General features: G+C 41.2%; 2 protein-coding genes across 10 annotated transcripts in view; one reads left to right on the plus strand and one right to left on the minus strand.

Moving 5' to 3' along the window:
* LOC143159361 (uncharacterized) overlaps positions 1-19,937 on the minus strand; it is an 80,901-nt gene that overhangs the window by 32,073 nt on the left and 28,891 nt on the right. Inside the window, exons 2-3 of one of the 4 annotated variants that reach the window (XR_012995165.1) lie at positions 2,117-2,221; positions 1,696-1,902 (exon numbers count right to left, since the gene is read on the minus strand). The exons of 1 other annotated variant lie outside the window; for it this stretch is intronic. Coding sequence is in view for 1 of the 3 variants with exons in the window: in XM_076336064.1 (XP_076192179.1) it covers positions 2,089-2,221 (133 nt within the window). In the remaining 2 variants the exon portion in view is untranslated. Of the gene's footprint in view, positions 1-1,695; positions 1,903-2,088; positions 2,222-19,937 lie in introns of those variants that run through there. 2 more of the 4 variants (XR_012995164.1, XM_076336064.1) reach the window with 2 other exon arrangements.
* Positions 1-19,937, plus strand: part of RBPJ (recombination signal binding protein for immunoglobulin kappa J region) — a 162,799-nt gene that overhangs the window by 25,606 nt on the left and 117,256 nt on the right. The gene's annotated exons all lie outside the window — the stretch shown is intronic.

Raw genomic sequence — 19,937 nt, forward strand, 5'->3', positions numbered from 1 at the left:
AACTCATACTATTAGTACAAGGAACAACAGTGAACAACAGCCATCTTTTTTCAGCTGTCCCTGTACTTTATGTCCCTGCGCCAGTCACTTTGCCACTATATTGCATTATTCTCTAGAAACCTGGTTCGTAGTTCTTGGAACAGCTCCCTGAAGCAGCAATTTATGGTAGGTCCTGGAAGACTTCAGGAAATATAATAAAGTTCAAAGTCTCACCATTTTCTGGAGGTAGACAGAGTGTAATAATATTTCCGGAGTTTTTTCACTAAACAAAGGCTAAACCCCAAGTTCAGTGTTGACAGAAGAAGTTCCAGCTGAAGTTCTTGCAAGATAGCTGTGATTGAAGGAAGTTTTTATGCAGTACCTGTGGAGACTCAGCAACACATAGGAAGAAGTGATGGCACCACTTTGGTGGCAACAGTGCCCTATGTCATTCAAAGAACAAGACGACCCTTGTGGCATCTGCGGGATTTAAAATTAGAGCTTACCTGAGGAAGCACAGCTTTTCACTTTCTCTTATGACTGCTATCAGATAGGGCTGAATTGTTTGGGGGATTTGAAAGAGTAACTTGGATGCGCGACATCAAAAAGAACAGGGAGGGGTTTATGTACTTGCGTGGCGAACTAGTCCTATTATTGCTGTGAGTGAGTTACCATGGCTTTTCATAAGGAAAAGAGTGATAATTTGTTTTTTGGAGACTAATTTCTGTTGACTGTTAAGGAGCTAAGGGATGGCAATTTCCACCTCTGGATATCTTATCACCAGGAGGAAGAATGTGACAATATGCAAAGCTTTGTAGGAGTCTCTGTGATCATCTCTAGGCAGCCTGTTAGAGATCAATGAATCATTTTGAATTATTAGAATTCTTGAAGTATGAAGGAATTATTTGAAGTAGTGAGGTTTCACTTTTGTACTTTCCCTATAAAATGTATGCTTTCCTTAGTAAAGCAGAAGTGAAATGCATGTTGCCAGAATTTTTAAGAGCTCTGAACTTTGCAGAACCAGCCAGGTATTTGTTCTACACATATGGTAGACCTGAGGTGTGTCTGTGTGTCTGCTTTTGCACTATTGAAAACGTTCCCAGACTTCACAAACAGAGACAATCACCTGGTCAATAATATTCTCAGCAGAGGGCAGACGGTGGGATCTGATGCTGCACAGTCTAGTTGCTATGAACTGTTACTGCTGGCAACCGTGTACGTGGGATTTATAGGTGAATGTCCTACCCACAGGGTAGGACATTCCCACAGGGAATTCATTCTTCTCATGCTTTATTAATAAACTGTCTTACTTTTGCTGAAAGAATTTATAGCAGTATGGATTGTTATTGTTGGTACATTGAAGAGCATGCAGACTTTTGCAAAGGACCCTCATCTTTTATTAAGTGATGAGGAGGAGAGTGTATGGAGAGCTGGGGTGGAAAGTAAGGCTACAAAGTATATCACGTCTGGCTTTTTTTTTTTTTTTTGTGAGGCTTCTTGTGCCCTTTGCTGAAATATTTCCTGCTGGACACTTAAATGGCAGTATTCTGGTCTAAATGGACCTTGTGTCTGAGTGGATCTGGCAATTCCTATGTTAAATGTTAAACCATTTCTAGAATATACAAATAAAGGAGCAGATAGATTATAGAATGCTATTAAAATGATATCCATTTCTTTCTGTAATCCTTTAAAGGTGTGGAAATTAGGATACAGATATTCACAGAGCTCATAGTTTATTTCATTCTGATTTGTTATTATAAAGACAAGTTATTGAGTCAGTGTTCTAATAATTTTTTCCTTAGCTGTTGATAATTCCTTGATCACGTTGCTTTTGGAAGCTTTTATTCTTTTATTCTTTACTTTATTCTCACAATCTGGAAATTGTTCTCAGTTTCCAAACTTTGGTCTCACACCGTCTTGTTTCTGTAAAGTGGTTAAAATGAGTATGGGCAATGTACCAATATACCAAATGTACCAGAAACAACATGAAATCTAGGCATTTAGCTAATTTTTAGAGATAGCATTTGCACATTGTGGTGATAGACAGCGATACTGATCCCATAAATAGGTAAGTTCAATATTGAGGAGGAATAAAAACAGGATACATACACAACGTCTTGTTTCTGTAAAGTGGTACCTTGCTTCAATTTGTTCCTCAGACTGATAGGTTATGTCAAAGTTCCCCTTGCGTGGCATCTCACCGCTGCCCTGATGTGTCCATATTCTTGGAGCGACCACCACACTGGAATATAAGAAGTGGTAGAACTAACTGAAGCACTTACATGTTGCTTCTTGAAATAGTAAAGAATATGCTGAAGAAAGCATTTCAGCTCCTTTTTTAAAGATCTGAGATTCTAGCCAGCCGTGTCCTACTAAGACTAGAATTAGGTAGGATCATAAGATACCATAAGACGAGATTTTTCAGTTGACTTGAAGTGGCTTATGTTGGTACTTCATTTTTAAACAGTTTGGTTTAGTCTGTTTTGCTTTATTAGTGTGTTGCAACAAAGTATACTAAGTGTTCATCACAGAGCAACCAGAGACCCGGGACAGAGGGTCAGGAAGAACAGATGTGGCTTTGTAGATGCAGGTTAGAAGTTCATTCAAGTGGGAGGGAAAATAGCTATGTGTCTCAATGGGACACAGCAAAATAGGAAAGGGGCAGCAAGTCATACATGTCTCCAGAATGCCTTGCATCTATAGGATGCAGCTCTTTCTGAAGGGTGGCTTTTCTGCTATTCTGAATTTCCAAAAGGCACAGAAAGCATTAATCTGAAACATGAAACCAGGCCCAAGGTCCTAAGCCACACTAAAATAGCAGCGTTGTTTCATTTTCCAGCTGAGTAATTACTCCTCGGAGCCAGGGAGAAGGAGGGGCTTGGAATGTCGCTTGGAAATGACTTCCCCCCCACACACCTCCACATTTTTTTAAAGACTTTCCACGCAATGAAGTCAGTGCTTAATTCTGAGGAGCACACAAACGGTGATTAGTATACAGTATGCAAGAGGAGTTCCTCTTCAGAACTGCTTGGGGGACTGTTTAAAAGAAAATAGAAGGAAAAGGGGAGAAGCCAGCTTAGATCCCAGGTTGTCAAATCATTCAAGGTCCATTCCAGCTGTTCTGTATCACCAGAATGGCACAAAAATGTTGTTTCTGGTACATTTGGTACATTGGTACATTGCCCATACTCATTTTAAAAAAAAGTGCTTAGGGTAGAGTTCTTTGCAGGGCAGGAAAGTTGTTTGGGTTTTATTTGAGACAAGGGCCATGATGTGGTGGAAGGCTTAGCTGCATTGTGATTGCGTTGTCCCAGAGGATAAAGCAGCTGAAGAGGCTTGTTGATCAGTATACATTTTAGTTTCTGGGGTTTAGCCCATCGGCTGCTTTAGAAATTAGGAGCAAGTTTTCACACCAGCTTCCAAAGCTTCTGGAAGGGCATCTTGACACAGTGGTCTGAGTCCATGAGAAAAAGGACAGAGGAAGTCTGTTAATGCTTAAAAATTGTTTAGCTACAGCAAATGAAGCTGCCTAAATTTGGATCTGACCAAGGCATGGGTTGATCTTCACTAAGGAGTAAGGAACAAGTTTTCCAGCAGAGCAAAGGAGGCAAGAGATGCCCTCTGGCCATCCACACCTAGCAGGGCATCAGTCAGTGCCCTGGTTCACCACGTGACTGTGATAGCTCAACTCTGAAGGTTTTGGGAGTATTTTCAGGCCGTTCAAAGCATTTTCTGACCAACACTGATTCAGTCTTGCCTAAGTTCAGCTTGAGCCAGCCAGCCATGCTTTATCAGAGCTGAATTCCTGTATGTGTTCTGTCTTTTCAATAATAGTAATAGCTGTAGCTGTTGAGAGTAAGTGTCCCTGCAGTGTTATCAGCTGTGCCTCTGCCACCTTGGAGTATCCACCAGCAATCTTGTGTAGCTATTAAAGAAAAAGGATAACATGCAGGTGAAGGCCTGTACAGAAGATACAATTACATGTCATTCTGAGCTCTGCTTCAAAGAAGACATTGCAGGTACCACAGTGTAGGGTCACCTCTTTCTGTATCCAGCATTTTGTGGCTTATTGCACCCCTGCATATGGCTTTTTATGGGAGTATCAGGCTTTTCTCTATGTTAGTGGTAGCCTGAGTGGCAATAAAGACAGCCTCTATTCTGTGTCCTGATGCGAACCCTGACTGCAAGGCCTCCAGAAATCTGGCAGTTGTATGCTGTTGGCACTTTCTGGTTACTGCGTTTTCAATAGTTTTGCCCAGAAATGAGATGGCAATTGCAGACATCTTCAGGGGATAGTGTTTCCTTCCCGAGGAGTGGAAAAACTACTTATTTTTCAAGGAGCTTGATAGGTGAATCTCTCTGACTGAGGCACTGGCTATTTCCATCTTTGGCAGACAAACTTCTTCTGCACTGTTACCAATACAGAAAGCCACAGAACTGTTTCATAGTTTATGGCTCTATTTTTTTACCACTTTTCTTGAGCTTTGCCATATGTATATGGGATGGGATCATCCAGAAGTGATGAAACAGGTAATGGTATCTGTTGAAAGATGGAACATTTTTTCCTGTGTGGGTTTACTTGATCTTGCCAGTCCTGTATATTGATGATTCTTTACAGATTCCAGGGCTTCAGTCTAACATCTTAATTAAACTGTCTGGCTTGATGAGCTGTTTTACGTAGTGAACGAAATATTCTGGTTGTAATTGTGCTACACTTTTTAAAGAGTGATTTCTGTCTGTCTGATTCATTGGTCTCAAGACATCTCTGAACCATGATGAACTTCTTATCAGTGTGGGCAGTTTGGAATTTACATGTTGATGACAATTAACATCAGGTAGTTGGGCTGCTGGTTAAGACATTAATGAATGAGTATTTCTGTTCTCCTAAGGTGAGTGAACTTTCCAGAGAGGAGGTTCTTTTTAGAAGCATACCTGTTTGGTGAGAAAGCTGCAAAGCACTGAGAGAGCAGTGGTGAAAGGAGGAACTTGGGCTTGATAATGTCCTGATCAAACCAGAAAAGTGGTATGTTGGTTTCACTCCATCAGCCACTCCTAAGTGTTCAATCCTATGCATAAGATCTGTAGGGCATGTACCTTGTTCAGCCAGTGTGCTTTCTCTTTTTGACCACTTTCAGTGAAAACCTTACAGGTATTAATTCCCTATCGGTCTCCTGTCCAGTAGAAGATTCTGGTCTAAAATGGTTACGCAGCCACACTCTATTTTCTATTTGTTCATTCTGTGAATTGTTCTCACAGACAAAGAGTTCTGTAGACTCAAGAAACATCAGAAATTGTGTCCTGGACAAGGCTGGCTAGTCCTTACCCAACACTCAACCTGCCAACATATCGAAGACAACTGTTAGTGTAAAAATAAGGAATTAGTTCTTGTGTTTCATATGCTTCAACTTAGCTTTAGGGTTGGGGGATTGGGTTGCTTTATTTGTTGGGTTTTTTTTTTCTTGTTTTTTTTTTTAAACGAGAGCTGTGACTCTATTTCTGGAGTGTCTGAAACCCACTTCTGTTTCTCGTCATTCATAATCAATTCCAGTTCTATCAAGTATTTCATAAAATGGTAGCTACGCATTTTTTCCTACATCAACCATTGGGACTAAAACATAAGTACGCATAATAGGGCCAGAACCTCAAGACACGTGTGACACTTTGTTAAGCCTGTGAATATCACAATTTACAGCATCTGAAAGTTCTTGTTCTTTTCACTGATTGTATTCTCAACTACTGTTCTATTCAAGTTTAGCCAAAACCATGTCGTTCTTGTTCTAGTTCCCATTAACAAAGCACATAGCTTTTCATTTTCATTCTTGTCCTCATAATGCAAAGTTACAAAACAAATATAAACAGTGAAGAATCTCTAGCCGATTGTCGAGTTCCACTGGAGGATACATGCTTTGGGAGCCCCGTGTAGGCAGCTTATCTGACAATCAGCCAGTTCTTTTATGACTCATTTCAAACTGCTGGAAAAGGTAGTAATGAGAAGCATTTCCCAAATAAAGTGAGAAAAATAATGTTTCACCTACCAAAAATCTCCAAACACTTGTTACTCGATGCCTGCAAGCACAGGAATGTGGCTGTGCATCTGCCTCTAAGATATGTGTGCCTCAGAAAGGAGTCAAATGGTATTTTGGGCCAGCAAAGACTTCTTAAGACTCTATAGGTGCACTTTTTTGACTCTTCCACAAGAAGTTCAAGACATGCTAGTTCTGAAGCCTACATCCTTTCTTCCTTTTCCTTCTTCCATCATCTTTTTGTGTATATAAACACAGAATGCTGTTAGTACTGCTTCCAGAGGCAGCTCTTACATTAGTGAAGGAATGCCCAGTACAAACTAGTTTGCTTACCTCCAGTTTGGGCTTGTAGGTGTGGGAAAAAGATATGAATGGAAAATGCCATCCTGACTATTATACTCAATTTTTATTGTATTTTGGACTATTTACATATGAGCCTTTAAACATAATTACTGTGGGCAATGGAGTCAGAGAGTTGTTCCTTCTTATGGCATAATTCTCATTGTCACTACTGTACGTATTATCTTCTAAAACTGGACTTAGTCTGTGGTTTGGATTTGTGGGAGCCGCTTTTTTTGGCTTTGTTATGTAACCACACTTACAACTGTGCCAAATAGCCTGCTTGTTTCAATAGGATGATAATTCGTGAGAGCAGGAGGGAGGAGAGAAAGAGGCTGAAGTGCCACGTCTGCTTGAGTTTGCAAATACGGCACCTTATACCCACAAAGCATTTGCGAATGTATAGCTAGCAGTGTAGGTGAAAGTTCTGTAGCATACTTTAGAAATTATTTCTTTTCAAAGCCTCAGAAATCTTGTGGGCTCAAAATCCTCATCGGCATACTGATGTTTAATAAGTTACTATCTGTCAGCTGAGACGTGGTAAATCCAGTGTGAATGCTTCTAGCCCATGGAAAATATAAGGCAATTTGACGTAGCTTTGCCTGCAGGGAAAGATGGCTAAACTAAGCCATACTACCCTGTGTTTGGCCAAATTGGAAGTGTACAGCCAGGTATTTCCTGGGACTCAGCTGATTTACAATAACTTGACCCATGATTGTGAGTTCTTCTGCACCTTCATCTGCAGCCGAATGATACTCAGAAACTGAAATCTGGGGGGATGGCTAAATATAGCCATTTTTCAATTTATTTCAACTGCTTTGGCACCATAAAGCCTTTCAGAATTTGCTCTGGCCACGATGCATGGAAAGAACACTTCCCTGACAATGTAACGCTGATTATTTTATGGATTTCTACACTTTGATGTAGCAAGCATACAGGAGGTACCCCCCCAAAATCTTTCCAGTGATCTTGTGGAGAAAGGTTTCAGAGAATAACTCAAGAAAAAGGAGTCATGTGCTTGGTTTTTGCTACCTACCGCTGACTACTCTTGAAAAATTGCAGGGGGGATTCATGAGTTACAAGTGTACAACTCATACTACCCAGTGTGTTACTAAGTACACTACTGTCTTGCAGGAAGTAAGGTTTGAATATCACTCTCGGGCCTTGAATACATTGTAGTGTGAAATGAACAGGAATTACCATTTCATCATGTATCAACTGACATTTTCCTTTGAAAATACAACTTCTACTTCATTGCCATATTCTTAAGGCTAGAAGAGACATTATGATCTCCTGTGCTTGTCCTTCCATGTGACATAGCTTGCAAAAACTGATTTTACAATTCCCAATTGAACCGAGCCTAGAACCCAAGCAAGCTCAACACTGCAAGTTTGTAAAAGTCCATTTTTAAAAAGAGTCAGTTGGAAACCTCAGGCTGCAACACACTCTAACTTCAGAGGAAAATAAATTTGATTTAGATCTGAACTTTGTGCCTTGGCCTTGACTCAATTTTTTCCAAGTAAAATTAATATCTGGCAAAAATACCCCAACCCCCTTGCTTATTGGGTAATATAGTTCACCAGTCATTTAAAGAAGTGTAAAAAGATATACTTGGGAGACTGCATTCCTTTGGAAAGATGCAGAGTACCTCAAATGCACAACAGCTCCTGCTACGGTATGAAGTGCAGCAGTATTATTTTGAAAAAGCAACTGATTACAAAAAGTTCTGATCAAAACCAAGATACCAATAGTCCTCATCTATTCAATCTTCACTGAGGCAATGACCCATTTGGAAAAAAAAAGTTTGGATTTCACTTCTATTTTTTATTTAATGACTAAGTGTAGACACTAAAGAAGGGAATTGCCTGTTTTTACTAGCTGATTCCCTTTCCTTCCTCCTTGGCTCATGTGTCTCTCTGGTGAGTAATGGGGAGGTTGCTTCTCTGGAACACAAGGGGAAAGTTTCAGTAAATTGCAAAAGCATGTTTGTTACTTGGAAGTCTTTTGGCACATTTTTGAGCAAAGTTCATGGAAACCTTAAAACTATTCTGAAGAGAGACTTAGAGGCTACATTATCAAAAATAAGCACCTACGCACAGGGACCTGCTTATGAAGAGTTCATTGCAAGATCAAGGATCTAAGCTGTTGTGCAGTCAAACAGGTGTGCATAAAATACTCTGCTGCATCTGCAGATGAGGCAGTTTCCCTATCATGGAAATATACAACTCTCAAATTTGCATGGATGTCTCTATGTTTTATAAGGGTGACTTAAGTACCCAGTTTTATCTGAGAATTAAACTCTTTCCTTACTTCTTTCCCTGACTCTTCTGTTTTCCACATGCATAAGATAAAAGTTCTCCCTGCAGAGCAATCTAATGCTTCTAAAATGCTCTGCCCTCAGAGACAGCACAATGTGAGGCAAGATTAGTAATAAGCTCATACTGGAGACTGGTATGTTCTTACAGAACCTCGATCTCAGTAGGACTTCTAAGTCCTCCCACCAGTAATTTGGGTTTTACTTTCTTATTTCAGGAAAACCCATCAGAACCTAGGGATTTGTAGGGAAAATAAACAGATCTGCAAGATGGCAAAGGGTGTTTTGAAAGGGAGGAGAGGAGAGGATGGATGTCCTCTGGCAGGCTTTGAGGTTGAGAAGAATATGCTCGCACTAGTCTTTTGGCTGCCTGGATTACATCTGCAGCTGCTCATGTGCTCTCTGTTTTATATGTCTGCTTGCTGGCTTTAGTAGTCATATTCAAGAAAACAATAGATTTTTCTTTCCTTAAAAGGACCGTTAAAAATGGATATTGCACTTGTGAAAGGTGTTAACTAGGCATGCTGAGACACCTGGGAGACATACATAGGACAGGAATATGTTTTGTGTTTCACTACCAATATCTTTCCAACTCAACCTGGAGAAAACAACTCTAATAGGAAAAGGAAGCTTCATTTTCCATAGTCCTTTAGGTCTTGGCTTCCCCACAAGGAAGTCATATTAACATCTTCTCTGATGATGACTTATGTGATGCAAATAGGCCTTTGCTGAGAATGGAACTGAAACTACATCTTCATTTCATACAACCCATAAAAATAGATATAGGTTATCTATCATTGGCAAGGTTTTAATTGGAGGCCTGATAAGAAAACTAGTTCATATGCCAGCATCATTTTCCTGAGCTTCTCATAGTTCTTTGAACTTGCACATTTTTACCAGTCCTGTACCCATCTTGGAGAAGTTTGCAGCATGTCCGACAGGCATGCGTCTGCATGTTTGCAATTGACTTAAGAATACCTTGCAGGTATGGCTGTTGTCAGCAGTTTGCTCTACATTCCTTTGTCCTTTTCTTGCATACTCACATAACCTGCAACATCCTGGGAGGTTTTCCCTTTCATTTGTGATTTACCTAAAATTCTTTCCTTTGTTTTTTACAAGTCATGTCAGATGTATCAACATGGAGTTTGTCTTCTGCAATACACTGTCTTAAAACGCAGGGACACACACACACAAACGGACAGGGAAGCTGTTGAAAAATCAATAGATGTGAGTTAAATGTCCTGTACTGGGAGTGTATAAGAACATAAGCCACAATCCATCATCCAAAATAAATTATATTAGCAAATGAGAGCCATGGGGAGAGCTGACATAAGCAATCTGCCTAACATACAAAGCGTTAATTTTCTAGAAATGCCCCATACATGCTGACTATAACTACCTAACCCTAAAAACATTCATACACATGATTTTGAACAACAATTCATAAGAGTAACAACTCTGACACTGGGCGTTGCCTGAGAATTAATGACTGTCCACGATTAACGGCCCTCAACTGCGTTTGAGCCATCAGCTCCTCCCAGCTAGTCATTAATCCCTACAAACAGTTCTCAGACTCCTGTTGTCCATTTGGTATTGGGCAAGCTGAAAATACATTGTCTTGAAACACTGAAAAAGCTTGCAGTAATACAAACTTTCAGTAACTCTACTGCTTGCTTGAGGTTTGTGCTAGGGAGATTTCTATGTTGAGTTTGGTCCTAAATTATGTCTTTTACATACCTTTTGATTCCCACAATTAATCACTGCACAGCACCATAGGGAAAGAGGACTTCCATATGCTGCAGTAATGAGAAGCCTCTAAGAAATGTGACTAATAGAGGAAATGTGCAGCTTAAGCTGTGAATTAATAATTTATGTGAATTGCAAACAGGACTTTGCAGATGGTACATGTATGATTACAGATGAAGCTGTTCATGCAAATAAAAGGATCTGCAAGATAGTTGTACAACTTGGGACCCAACTCCCTTCAAGACCAGGTCATAATAACTATTGTGACCTGGAAAATGCAGGGCTTGGTCACGCACGATATATATTTAATCTGGGGCTGTGACTTTAGCTTTAGAGTGTCATTCTGATCTGAAGAGAGCCACCTCTAAAAAAATGGCATGCTCATTTCATGAAATCTTCCTCCTAGCCCTGTACTCAGAGTTATACCTGCTAACCTTGGAGACATAAATCCTGAGCTGAAAAGCAATAGTAAGTAATGCAGGAAGTGACCGGATTGGCATTGGAGCTGGGAGTGGGATGGAAGGAGTCACCCACACAGTTCCTTGCTTTGGGACAAGAATGAGTTAAAAGCTGGGATTTCCATGTCATGGAAAATATTGTCACTTTGCAAATTGCTCTCCTTCAGAATGAAAACAGTCTGAAACTTCCCATGGAATGGAAATTCTGTTGAAATATTCTGTAAAAAATGTGTCACAGTACAAACAGAAGACCTCCCAATCCATAAAATAAGAGTTTCTGCCTTGACTAAGACGCAGCTGTCCATATATAAAATAAAACATGAGAATCAGCTCATAGAATATTGAAGGTATTGTACAACATTACATGTCCTGTGAGACAGCATTGCTACACTACTGCATGAGATGTCAATAATAATATTTTTAAACCCCCTAAACATAAATGACTTTTCATAACAGAGTTCATTTCTAAACGTTCATAGATTGTCTGGTTTTGGTTTCAGGGCAATTTGAAGTCTTGTCAAAATCAAGTTATTTTGGCTTTAGATTAAAAAAAATTCTTTTTTAATCTCTTAAAGACCAGTGCTTAGGAAAGATAAAGCCATGTCAATCCAGTACAGAGTTGCAGCGCTAGTACCTCACGCAAACCAGTGCACCCACGTTACCAAACAAAGTGCCGTGTATCTGTTTTGAATTGGCTCCTGTCAGGGTGTCCATCATAATGGTGTCTGCAAGTCTGAGAATGTAAAGCTACTTGCTTTGTGGCCAACCTCTAACTACTAATAAGGGTTAGAGAGAAAGTTTCCTTGGAGGTGGTTCATCCTCTAATTGCTTGCACAGATCTTCTAAAGCTCTTCTCAGATGAAGTTGGCATTAAGTCCTATCAGAGACAAAGGTTTAGACCACAAGGACAACAGCAGCTCCTCTACACCCGCAGCCATGGCTGCCAGTGCCTCCAGGGCCCACACTCACGGCGAGAGCTGGGGGGGCACTGGAGGCGGATAGTGCTGTTTGTAGAGGTAGGCTTCAGTCGGGGCCAGCTGCATAGGCAGAGCAGAGCATTATCAACGGCAGCACATGTCTAGTGGCAGCAAAAAGGCTCTGCAGCCTGCTTGGTCGGTTAGAGGTTCTTCTCCTTGGCTTGCCACCATGGTCTTCAGCAGAGATGAGCAAGAGGGCAGGAGTTGTTGAGCTTAGGGCCTCTTCCAATGGCAGGATAAGTAATGAGGGCTCTCCTCCCAGTCTTTGTCCTACCTCTGCCTTTTGCCCTCCCCTCCAATAGCAGAAATAGTCAGACCTCTGATCCCCAGGGAGGCAAAATGCATTTTTGTCAGCTCTGTTGAGAATCCATGAGTCCCTTCTGATGCAGCAACCTGTAACTCCCTTTCCTAAAGAACAAGGACTGTGGGGAAACAAGTTTGTGAACAGAGGTAAATAGGGGCCTAGTATTTGTGAGATGCAAAATTATTACAGTGAGAGGTTTAACAATAACCACACCTGCCTGGAGATGGGGAATACACTGAATATGGCCAGGTGTATTTGTGCTGGTGTAGACAGTCCAAGAGTCCTTTGAGCTAACTGAATATGGCCAAGCTCTGACCTGAAAGGTGCATGATCGTGCTAACACAGGATATCTCAGCTTGGACATGGTGACCTAGCTTGCAGACCACAGCTGGCTTACAGCTGGCCAGGTTGGAGTATGGGCACAATGGGCTTGGGTTTCCCAGAGTCCAACTACCCTGGGCACGAGTCTAGCAGATCTCTGGGACAGCTAAACAAAAGCCTGGTGAATGCCGGGTGGCAAGACTGTTTTAGACAGCTTTTGTTTCTAATCTTTTATCATGCCTACAGTCTGGGTTTTTTCTTCCCCTGTCACCAGGCCATTTAGAGCCTCCTAACTTTACTTTGGGTTTTGCTAGTGTCTTTTAAACTCGGTATTTCAAAGCTTTTCACAAACATTATAAAGAAGGTCTACAAAGGTGTCATTGTCTCTGTTTCACAAATGACTAAACTGAAGGACGCAAATGTTTGAAGACAGGCCCAAGAGAGCAGAGGGGGCATGAGTGTGAGAATACAGATATCATTGCTCCAAGGTTTGGGTCCTAACCAGGGGATCATAGGAAATGATGTAACCACTTCAGGCTGTGATATTGCTTTATTGGTATTTGCATATCAGAAATGTTACTATCATGATAGACACTGGGACTACTGTAATAGTATTGTAGTAGTAACTGTAATATCACAGCTAAATAATAAAAAGGCAGCGTTCTAAAGATATGAATGGCAGCCTTTGTACACATTTTTGGTAATAGGGTGGTGACAGTGGTTGAGAATTGGCAGTGTCAGGCCAAGAAAGTGATGGGGAACTTTTTAAAAGCTGAATGCCTGAACTGGCAGTAAGAGTATATAAGATAAACAAGAAGAAATCCTTTCACAGTGAGGGAATGTAATGATTCCCATAAGATCTTTTTTAATACTCTCACTGTGAGCACAGTTAAATGAAGTAACTGGCAGCAACATTCAGCATAAAGTCATTCACTGTTTATTAACTGCAGTTCTAATTAATCTAAAGTCAGCTCAATCTAAACAAAAAAAATATTTGCAATCAATCTTCAAAGTATTCTGGAGCATCTGGTAGACTCTCCCTCCTGCAATATTCTTTTCTGATTACCAGGCCAGAAGTAGTTGTGAGCTCCCCAACAAGAGCTATGTTTTCTGTAATAACACATCAATACACATAGAAACTTACAAGGTGACATGAAAAGTTTACAAAGTAGTATGAAAATATTTCCTTCCTGCACTTGGATTTGTGATCAATAAATCAAGGCAAATGTGAAACAGGTGCAAGAGGGGTGAAATGGTCTCTTTAAGGTCATTCTCTGTATGAGAAGGAGAGTGTAGGCTCAAGCAACATCACTGAGGTGGTGGTGGTGGGCTGGGATTGCTGCATGAGCCAGGGGGCATGGTGCCATCCTGATGTGTGCTGCCCATATGAGATGAGTCAGAAGTAACTACAAGCACTAGTGCTGGAAGTGATTTTATTCAGGTTCAACGGGCCTATGCATGGCTGTGCAGTAAGGAAGCTGAGACTGGAGAATTTCAACCTAAGGACTGATTCCTAGTGGAGATAGGAAGCTCTTAGGTAGGTATTGTAGAAACGGCAGGGTGGAAAAAATTTGGACCTGAAACTGCCCAGCACTGATGCAGGATCAGGTATCCATACATCTTCCTGACAGGTCATTTTTAACTTGTCATTATAAACCTCACATGAAGGAGATTTTACATTTTTTCCAGGAGCTTATCACAGTCTTTCACAACTCCAGCTGAAACCTCTGCTTAATAGCTTCAACCCAACAGTGTACAAATGCAGCAGAACTGCTTTGGGGATCCGAAGTAGTAACTGCCCAGACCTGGTCCTGCCCACTCGCTCGACTCTCACCTGGAGCGTGCTGCGCTGTTCCTCATGGTGTTGTAGAGATGTGGCCCAGGACAGTCAGAGGAAGAGGCTGGACCTAACCTGCCACCTTTTCCTCAGGGGTGAAAGGGAGTGGATATCTGACAACAGAGAAGATCTCAAATGGCCACACACTTACGGTGCCTGTGAACCCCGGGCAGCGAGTGGCAGAGCTGCAGGTGTTTGTGCTGCAAGTGGGAAGAGCAGGGTGGGAAGGTGCCTCTCTGTGCGTGTCCCCTGGCACGGCACAGCAGGCAGGCATCACGAGCCACCCCTGCATGGGAGGGCAAAACTGGGACCTACCCCTGCTCCTGCACGGGATGCCAGTGCCTCAGATGAAAGCAAGGTCAATTAGCCAAGTTAAGTTTGCCAAAATATTTGAAAGTTCAGAAAAGCTTATTTGATCATAATGAAGTCCATTCAGCTCTGAAATTAGCTCATTTTTCCTCTACAAAAGACCCCAGAGTGTGCAAAGCTAGAAGGCATATGTTAGAAGAAGAAAGTTATGACACTTTCTTAGACAAGGCTGGTGTTGGCCAATGCTTCTTTCTTGGAAAGCAAGAAATAAATACAGTCCTTCCTCAGCTTGGCCAATTATGAGAAGGTTTATTGTAAAACCTCTACTGGGGAGAGAGTCCAGTGGAGGACCATTAATTTGATGAAGGGACTGGAGCATCTCTCCTATGAGGAAAGGCTGAAAGAGCTGGGACTGTTCAGCGTGGAGAAGAGAAGGCTCAGGGAGATCTCATCAATGTATATAAATATCTGAATGGAGGGTGCAAAGAGGATGGAGCCAGACTCCTTTCAGTGGTGCCCAGTGACAGGACTAGAGGCAACAGGCACAAACAATCACAAACCCTCTGTATGTCAGGAAACACTATTTCACTGTGAGGGTGACCAAGCACTGGCACAGGTTGCCCAGAGAGGGTGTGGAGTTTCCATCCTTGGAGATATTCAAAAGCTGCCTGGATGTGGTCCTGGGCAACTGGCCCTAGGTGGTCCTACTTGAGCAGGGGGGTTGGACCAGATGACCTCCGGAGCTCCCTTCAAACCTCATTCTGTGACTGATTCTGTGATTCTGTAAATTTTGCTTTACAGACCTTGACAAAAGAGCAGCTTTTCAGGGAACGACCTGCTTATATCACCCTGAGCCAGCATTCAGGAGAGAGCAAATATCTGCAATAAGGCTGATGAGTCCAGTCAAGAATTTAAATGATTCATAGTCTGTGAGACCTCAGTGAGAGGACTCAGACAGGCCCTCTCCTAGCAAGTTTAAGGATGTGAATACCATATCCACTACAGAAAGATCTACAACATTGAGACACAGCATGAAAATACCTTTTGGTTGTTTGATGCGCTGCCTTGTACCTGTTTATTCAGGACTCCTTCTATCTTAGTAACTAATCAAACAACTGCACTGACTCCATACAATGAAAACCTCAAATCCTGGTGTCATGTCAGGGTACATGCCTTGGTATCACCCCTCAGTTTAAATCGAAACAAAAAAAGAAGCAGCTACGCAAGGAGAAAAGAAGCTTCTTGCATGGCTACTCAGAACTGCCTCAGCCTGCTAGGTGTGGGGCTGCTGCCCTCTGGAAAGGGCTTTCTGAACCATTTTGAAATAGGGGCTAGCACGAAGTGACATAAAGGCCTTTTGACCTGCTTTGAGATGGATCACTTTGAGGATCTCTTTCGTTTTCATTCTGTCATTTTACTGTCCCCTGAAGCATTTTGTCAAATTCAAACAGTAGCTGTGATTGTGGTAGTTCCATGTCTACTTCCCCTCCCTTTAAATAACTGGTTAGAAAGAGACCTTCAGCGAAGTTACTGCTTTTAGTTGCATGGCTTTCTTTGTTATTTCTTTAGCATTGAAAAATCTCTTGCCCTGCCTAAATGAAATATTCTTCTTCAATAAAAATAAAGTGGAAACTCATTTTACCAGAATACTATGTTCCTCCTGACTGTGACCTATCTATATTCATGATGCATAAGCCCACACATTTCTTTTTATTATGAATGAGAATGAGCATTTTCCCTGTTTTTCTTTCATTTTCTATGGAATCAATAATAAACAGTTTCTGTCACTGCATCACTAGAGAGGATACTTCAGTTAGACAATAACTACATAGAGTCTTGGCTTTGGGAGCTCCTTCTTGCCTAGAACTGAGAGGAGTGTGGAAATTAAGGACATGCTTTATGCCGCTGATGGCTCCTATTTTTCCTTCTGTATGCATGCTTGTTTTAAAGGAGTTGTGTAGAAAGCTTACTGCACTAAAAAACAACAAAGATGGTCCAGAGTGTATTTTTTCAACGCTATTTTAAACATGTGGTTATGGCTCTGAGACGCACGGTTTCACCAGCCACACCCTTCTCCTTTTCCCAGCTTCCTCAAAGGGTTCCTCAGTGCTAGAGCAGATTCACTCCACGTGGAGCAATTGTGCAATCTTACATCATCCCTCACTCTTCGCCTCCCCATTTCCCTTACCTGCCATGAAAATGGTGGCTCCAATATATTCAAGACGTAACCAGAGCATTTTTTAATCAAAGGTCCTAAAGTAGGCATTGCTATAATCTGTTTGCATTTTTTCTACCTATCACATTACCTACATTTTCATCTCTAACACACCTGAATTTCACATTGGACAAATTTTCAATAATACTTTTATCACTGGCAAAAATTGTTGAAGGAGACAGTTTTGTGGGATTATTTCCTCGTATGATACTTCCTTTCTCATGTAAATAGTTTTTGATGATCTTCTACTCTGAATTTTTTTCATGTATTTTAGCCACAGCATGTTGAAAGAAATAGTAAAAACATTATTCTGATAGAATACTGTCCAGAAAAACACAGTATTTTTGCAATGTTCTCCAGAAAATTAAGCAGAAAATGAAAAAAATTACCAGTGGGGTATTGGCATAGGTCTGCAGAAATAGTAGAGTGGTCTTAAGTTAGGAATAAATTACAGGTATGAATACAGAGAACTTTCACTGTTAGTTTCGATTAATACTGACATTTTCCTAAGTGTCGTTTTATATAGTTTGTGTCACCATTGTACCTGCTCATTAATACATGTGCTTTAATACACATTGCTGTGGCACAAGGAAATAATTCTGTTTCATGGATGAGGAGTTGAGAAACAGAGATTAAGCAATTTATACGAAGTCACACAGGAAATGTGTGGCTAACCCTACATCTCTTGAATGCCAGTCTGGTGGTGCAACTACAGCAGCAGCTCTCTGCTTGCCAAAAAAAATAAGTATGAGTTGAGCTAAAGCCCTGCATTTGATATTGTAAAAAATCAAGATGATTATTAGCTTTTAATACATTAAGAATGATGCAATGCATAGCCCTATATCTAGTAGTTATGAATCCTAATTTACTTAAGTTCTACCAGTCATGTTACTGCAAATTGCTGCTGTTCAGAACACAGGATTTTGGAGCAAGGTCTACAAGCACTGACATACCATTATGGCAAGAAGTGAATCAGTGGTACTTGTTCTACTTATGTGATTAAGATTATTTCCCTCCTACCATTGTAAAGTGCAATCCTGTAGAAAACTGCTTAACTCTAACCTAACTCTAGTCGCCAACTATGGTTAATGTGTGTTTTGTGACTGCCCACTTATGCGCAGAGTCCAGATTACCCACAATACCTCATGTTTCTGTAACACCCTTGAATATGTTTCAGAAATAGGCTGATAGAACATAGGCGGTGACTGCTATTAAAAGATGATTTTCAATGGCTTTGGACAGAACGTGTTGCTAAATTGAGTTGAGAAAATACAGTTGCGCGTACAACTTTTTTAGATTTAGCCTGTATCTTTGGTATTATGTGGACGTGCTTGTATAATAAGGACATGGGCTACTGTGCAACTTGTGTGGGTCCCTTGACACATGTCCTTTCTGTGGCAACTGGAAGACCACGATGTACAAGCATATAGAGTTCACCACGTGGCAGTCCCTCTTAAGGCTCCTTCAAAACCTCTTAATCAGGTTTTGGTTTCAGTTTTCCCCTTGCCTTTTTATTTATGTGCCTCAACCCAAGACCCACCAGGTTGTAGGACACCTCCCCATCAGTTTCCTCTGCTGCGCTTCAGCTGCTCTGTCACAGCCTCAGGAGGGACTTCAGCCGATTTTCATTCTCTCATCTGACATGTCTCTGGGCAGAGCACTGCTGCACAGCATCCACCAGCTCCTTGGTTGGTTTCAGCGACCCTTGGAAGGGTCCTCTGTTTGTTGTCTCCTTCCATCTCCAAACACAGTTTTTTCATTTCTAACCTATGACAGTGAAGTCTCTCCCTCTCTTCCATTTGTTGCCCCGCATCATTGTTTGTTTTCTCTCCAGTTTTTCTTTTGCTCACATACTTTGCTGGGAGGTTGCGGGGAGAGAGTGTTCAGCTTTGTTAGGGACTGGCTAAGGCCCATTACTTTCGGAGGAAAGTCCACTAGGAACAGTGGTCAACTTCAGGCACTCTGGGAAGGTGTGGTGCTTCTACCACACAGGAACAGGACAGGCAATCAGCAGTATTTCCCAGATTACTTTCATGCACACCCACTGATCTGTAGCCTTCTGAGGTAGGTGCAGTCCTTGTTCTCCTTTGAATATGATGAATTTTCTTAATACTGCTTTCAGGTAAAGGTCATTCTGAAGGTATTTAGTGGGATGTGGATTTAGGTATGGGTATTACTGTAAGCCTGATTCTGGACAGAAGCATCAGAAGATCTCCTGAAGGGAACCTTCCTACTAGAAAATGAACACAGCTTTTTCTTCAGAAGTTCTGGCTGTGTTAATAAACACTCACCTGGTATTCTCTACAGTAAGATGACGGTCCACGTAAATTAGGTCTAAGGTGCTTGCACAAGCATCCTGTATTAGCTTTCATGCCCAAAGTGAATATTCATACAGATTTTAAAAATCCGTTAGTCGCCCCAAATAATTTCACATCTAGGAAAAAAAGCTGAGGAACTCGGCAGTGAGGCATCCAATCTGAGTGATGTTAAGTGGACAATTTCTTCCTCTTTGATTCATTAGTTACCTGCTTGCAGAAGTCTTGGGATGGATACTTGAATATATAGGAATAGGGGACCAGTGAAAAAAGGAAAAGCGATTAGAGGCTTGGGAGACTTGAAAAGTGAGGCTTTCAGCAAAGAGACATGGCAAGAGAAGTAGTCAGGAGGTACATGGAACAAATACCAAATAAGCAAATAATGGTCAGTGCTTAAAGGATTAACAGCACGATTACATGCATGTCCAGTGTATGTAAGCAAGGTTGGGGAAAGAATTTGGGTCCTGGAGCAACTTTTTCATGCTGTGTTGTTGCTCAGAGGCAGTGCTGGGGGAGTCCCTGTTCCTTGCAAGCTCTGCTAGAGAGCTGACTAATAAAGTGTTTGCTACACAGGCACAAGGGAAATGAAGCTAGAACTTGCAACTATCAGATTTGCATCGGAAGCTTTGGTAATAATAATAATAATGATAATAATTTTAATAAAGTGAACAATATTTCCCAGCTGTAACCTGTATTCTTAAGGAGGAGAAAAACATGTTGTTAAGAAATGATTCAACACTGGATTCCTAATCTGTGAGGGTGTTCCTATCAGTTGTTGATAATTAGCATCAGAAATACGT

The sequence above is a fragment of the Aptenodytes patagonicus genome, chromosome 4 (assembly GCF_965638725.1).
Source record: "Aptenodytes patagonicus chromosome 4, bAptPat1.pri.cur, whole genome shotgun sequence".
Taxonomy (NCBI): Eukaryota; Metazoa; Chordata; class Aves; order Sphenisciformes; family Spheniscidae; genus Aptenodytes; species Aptenodytes patagonicus.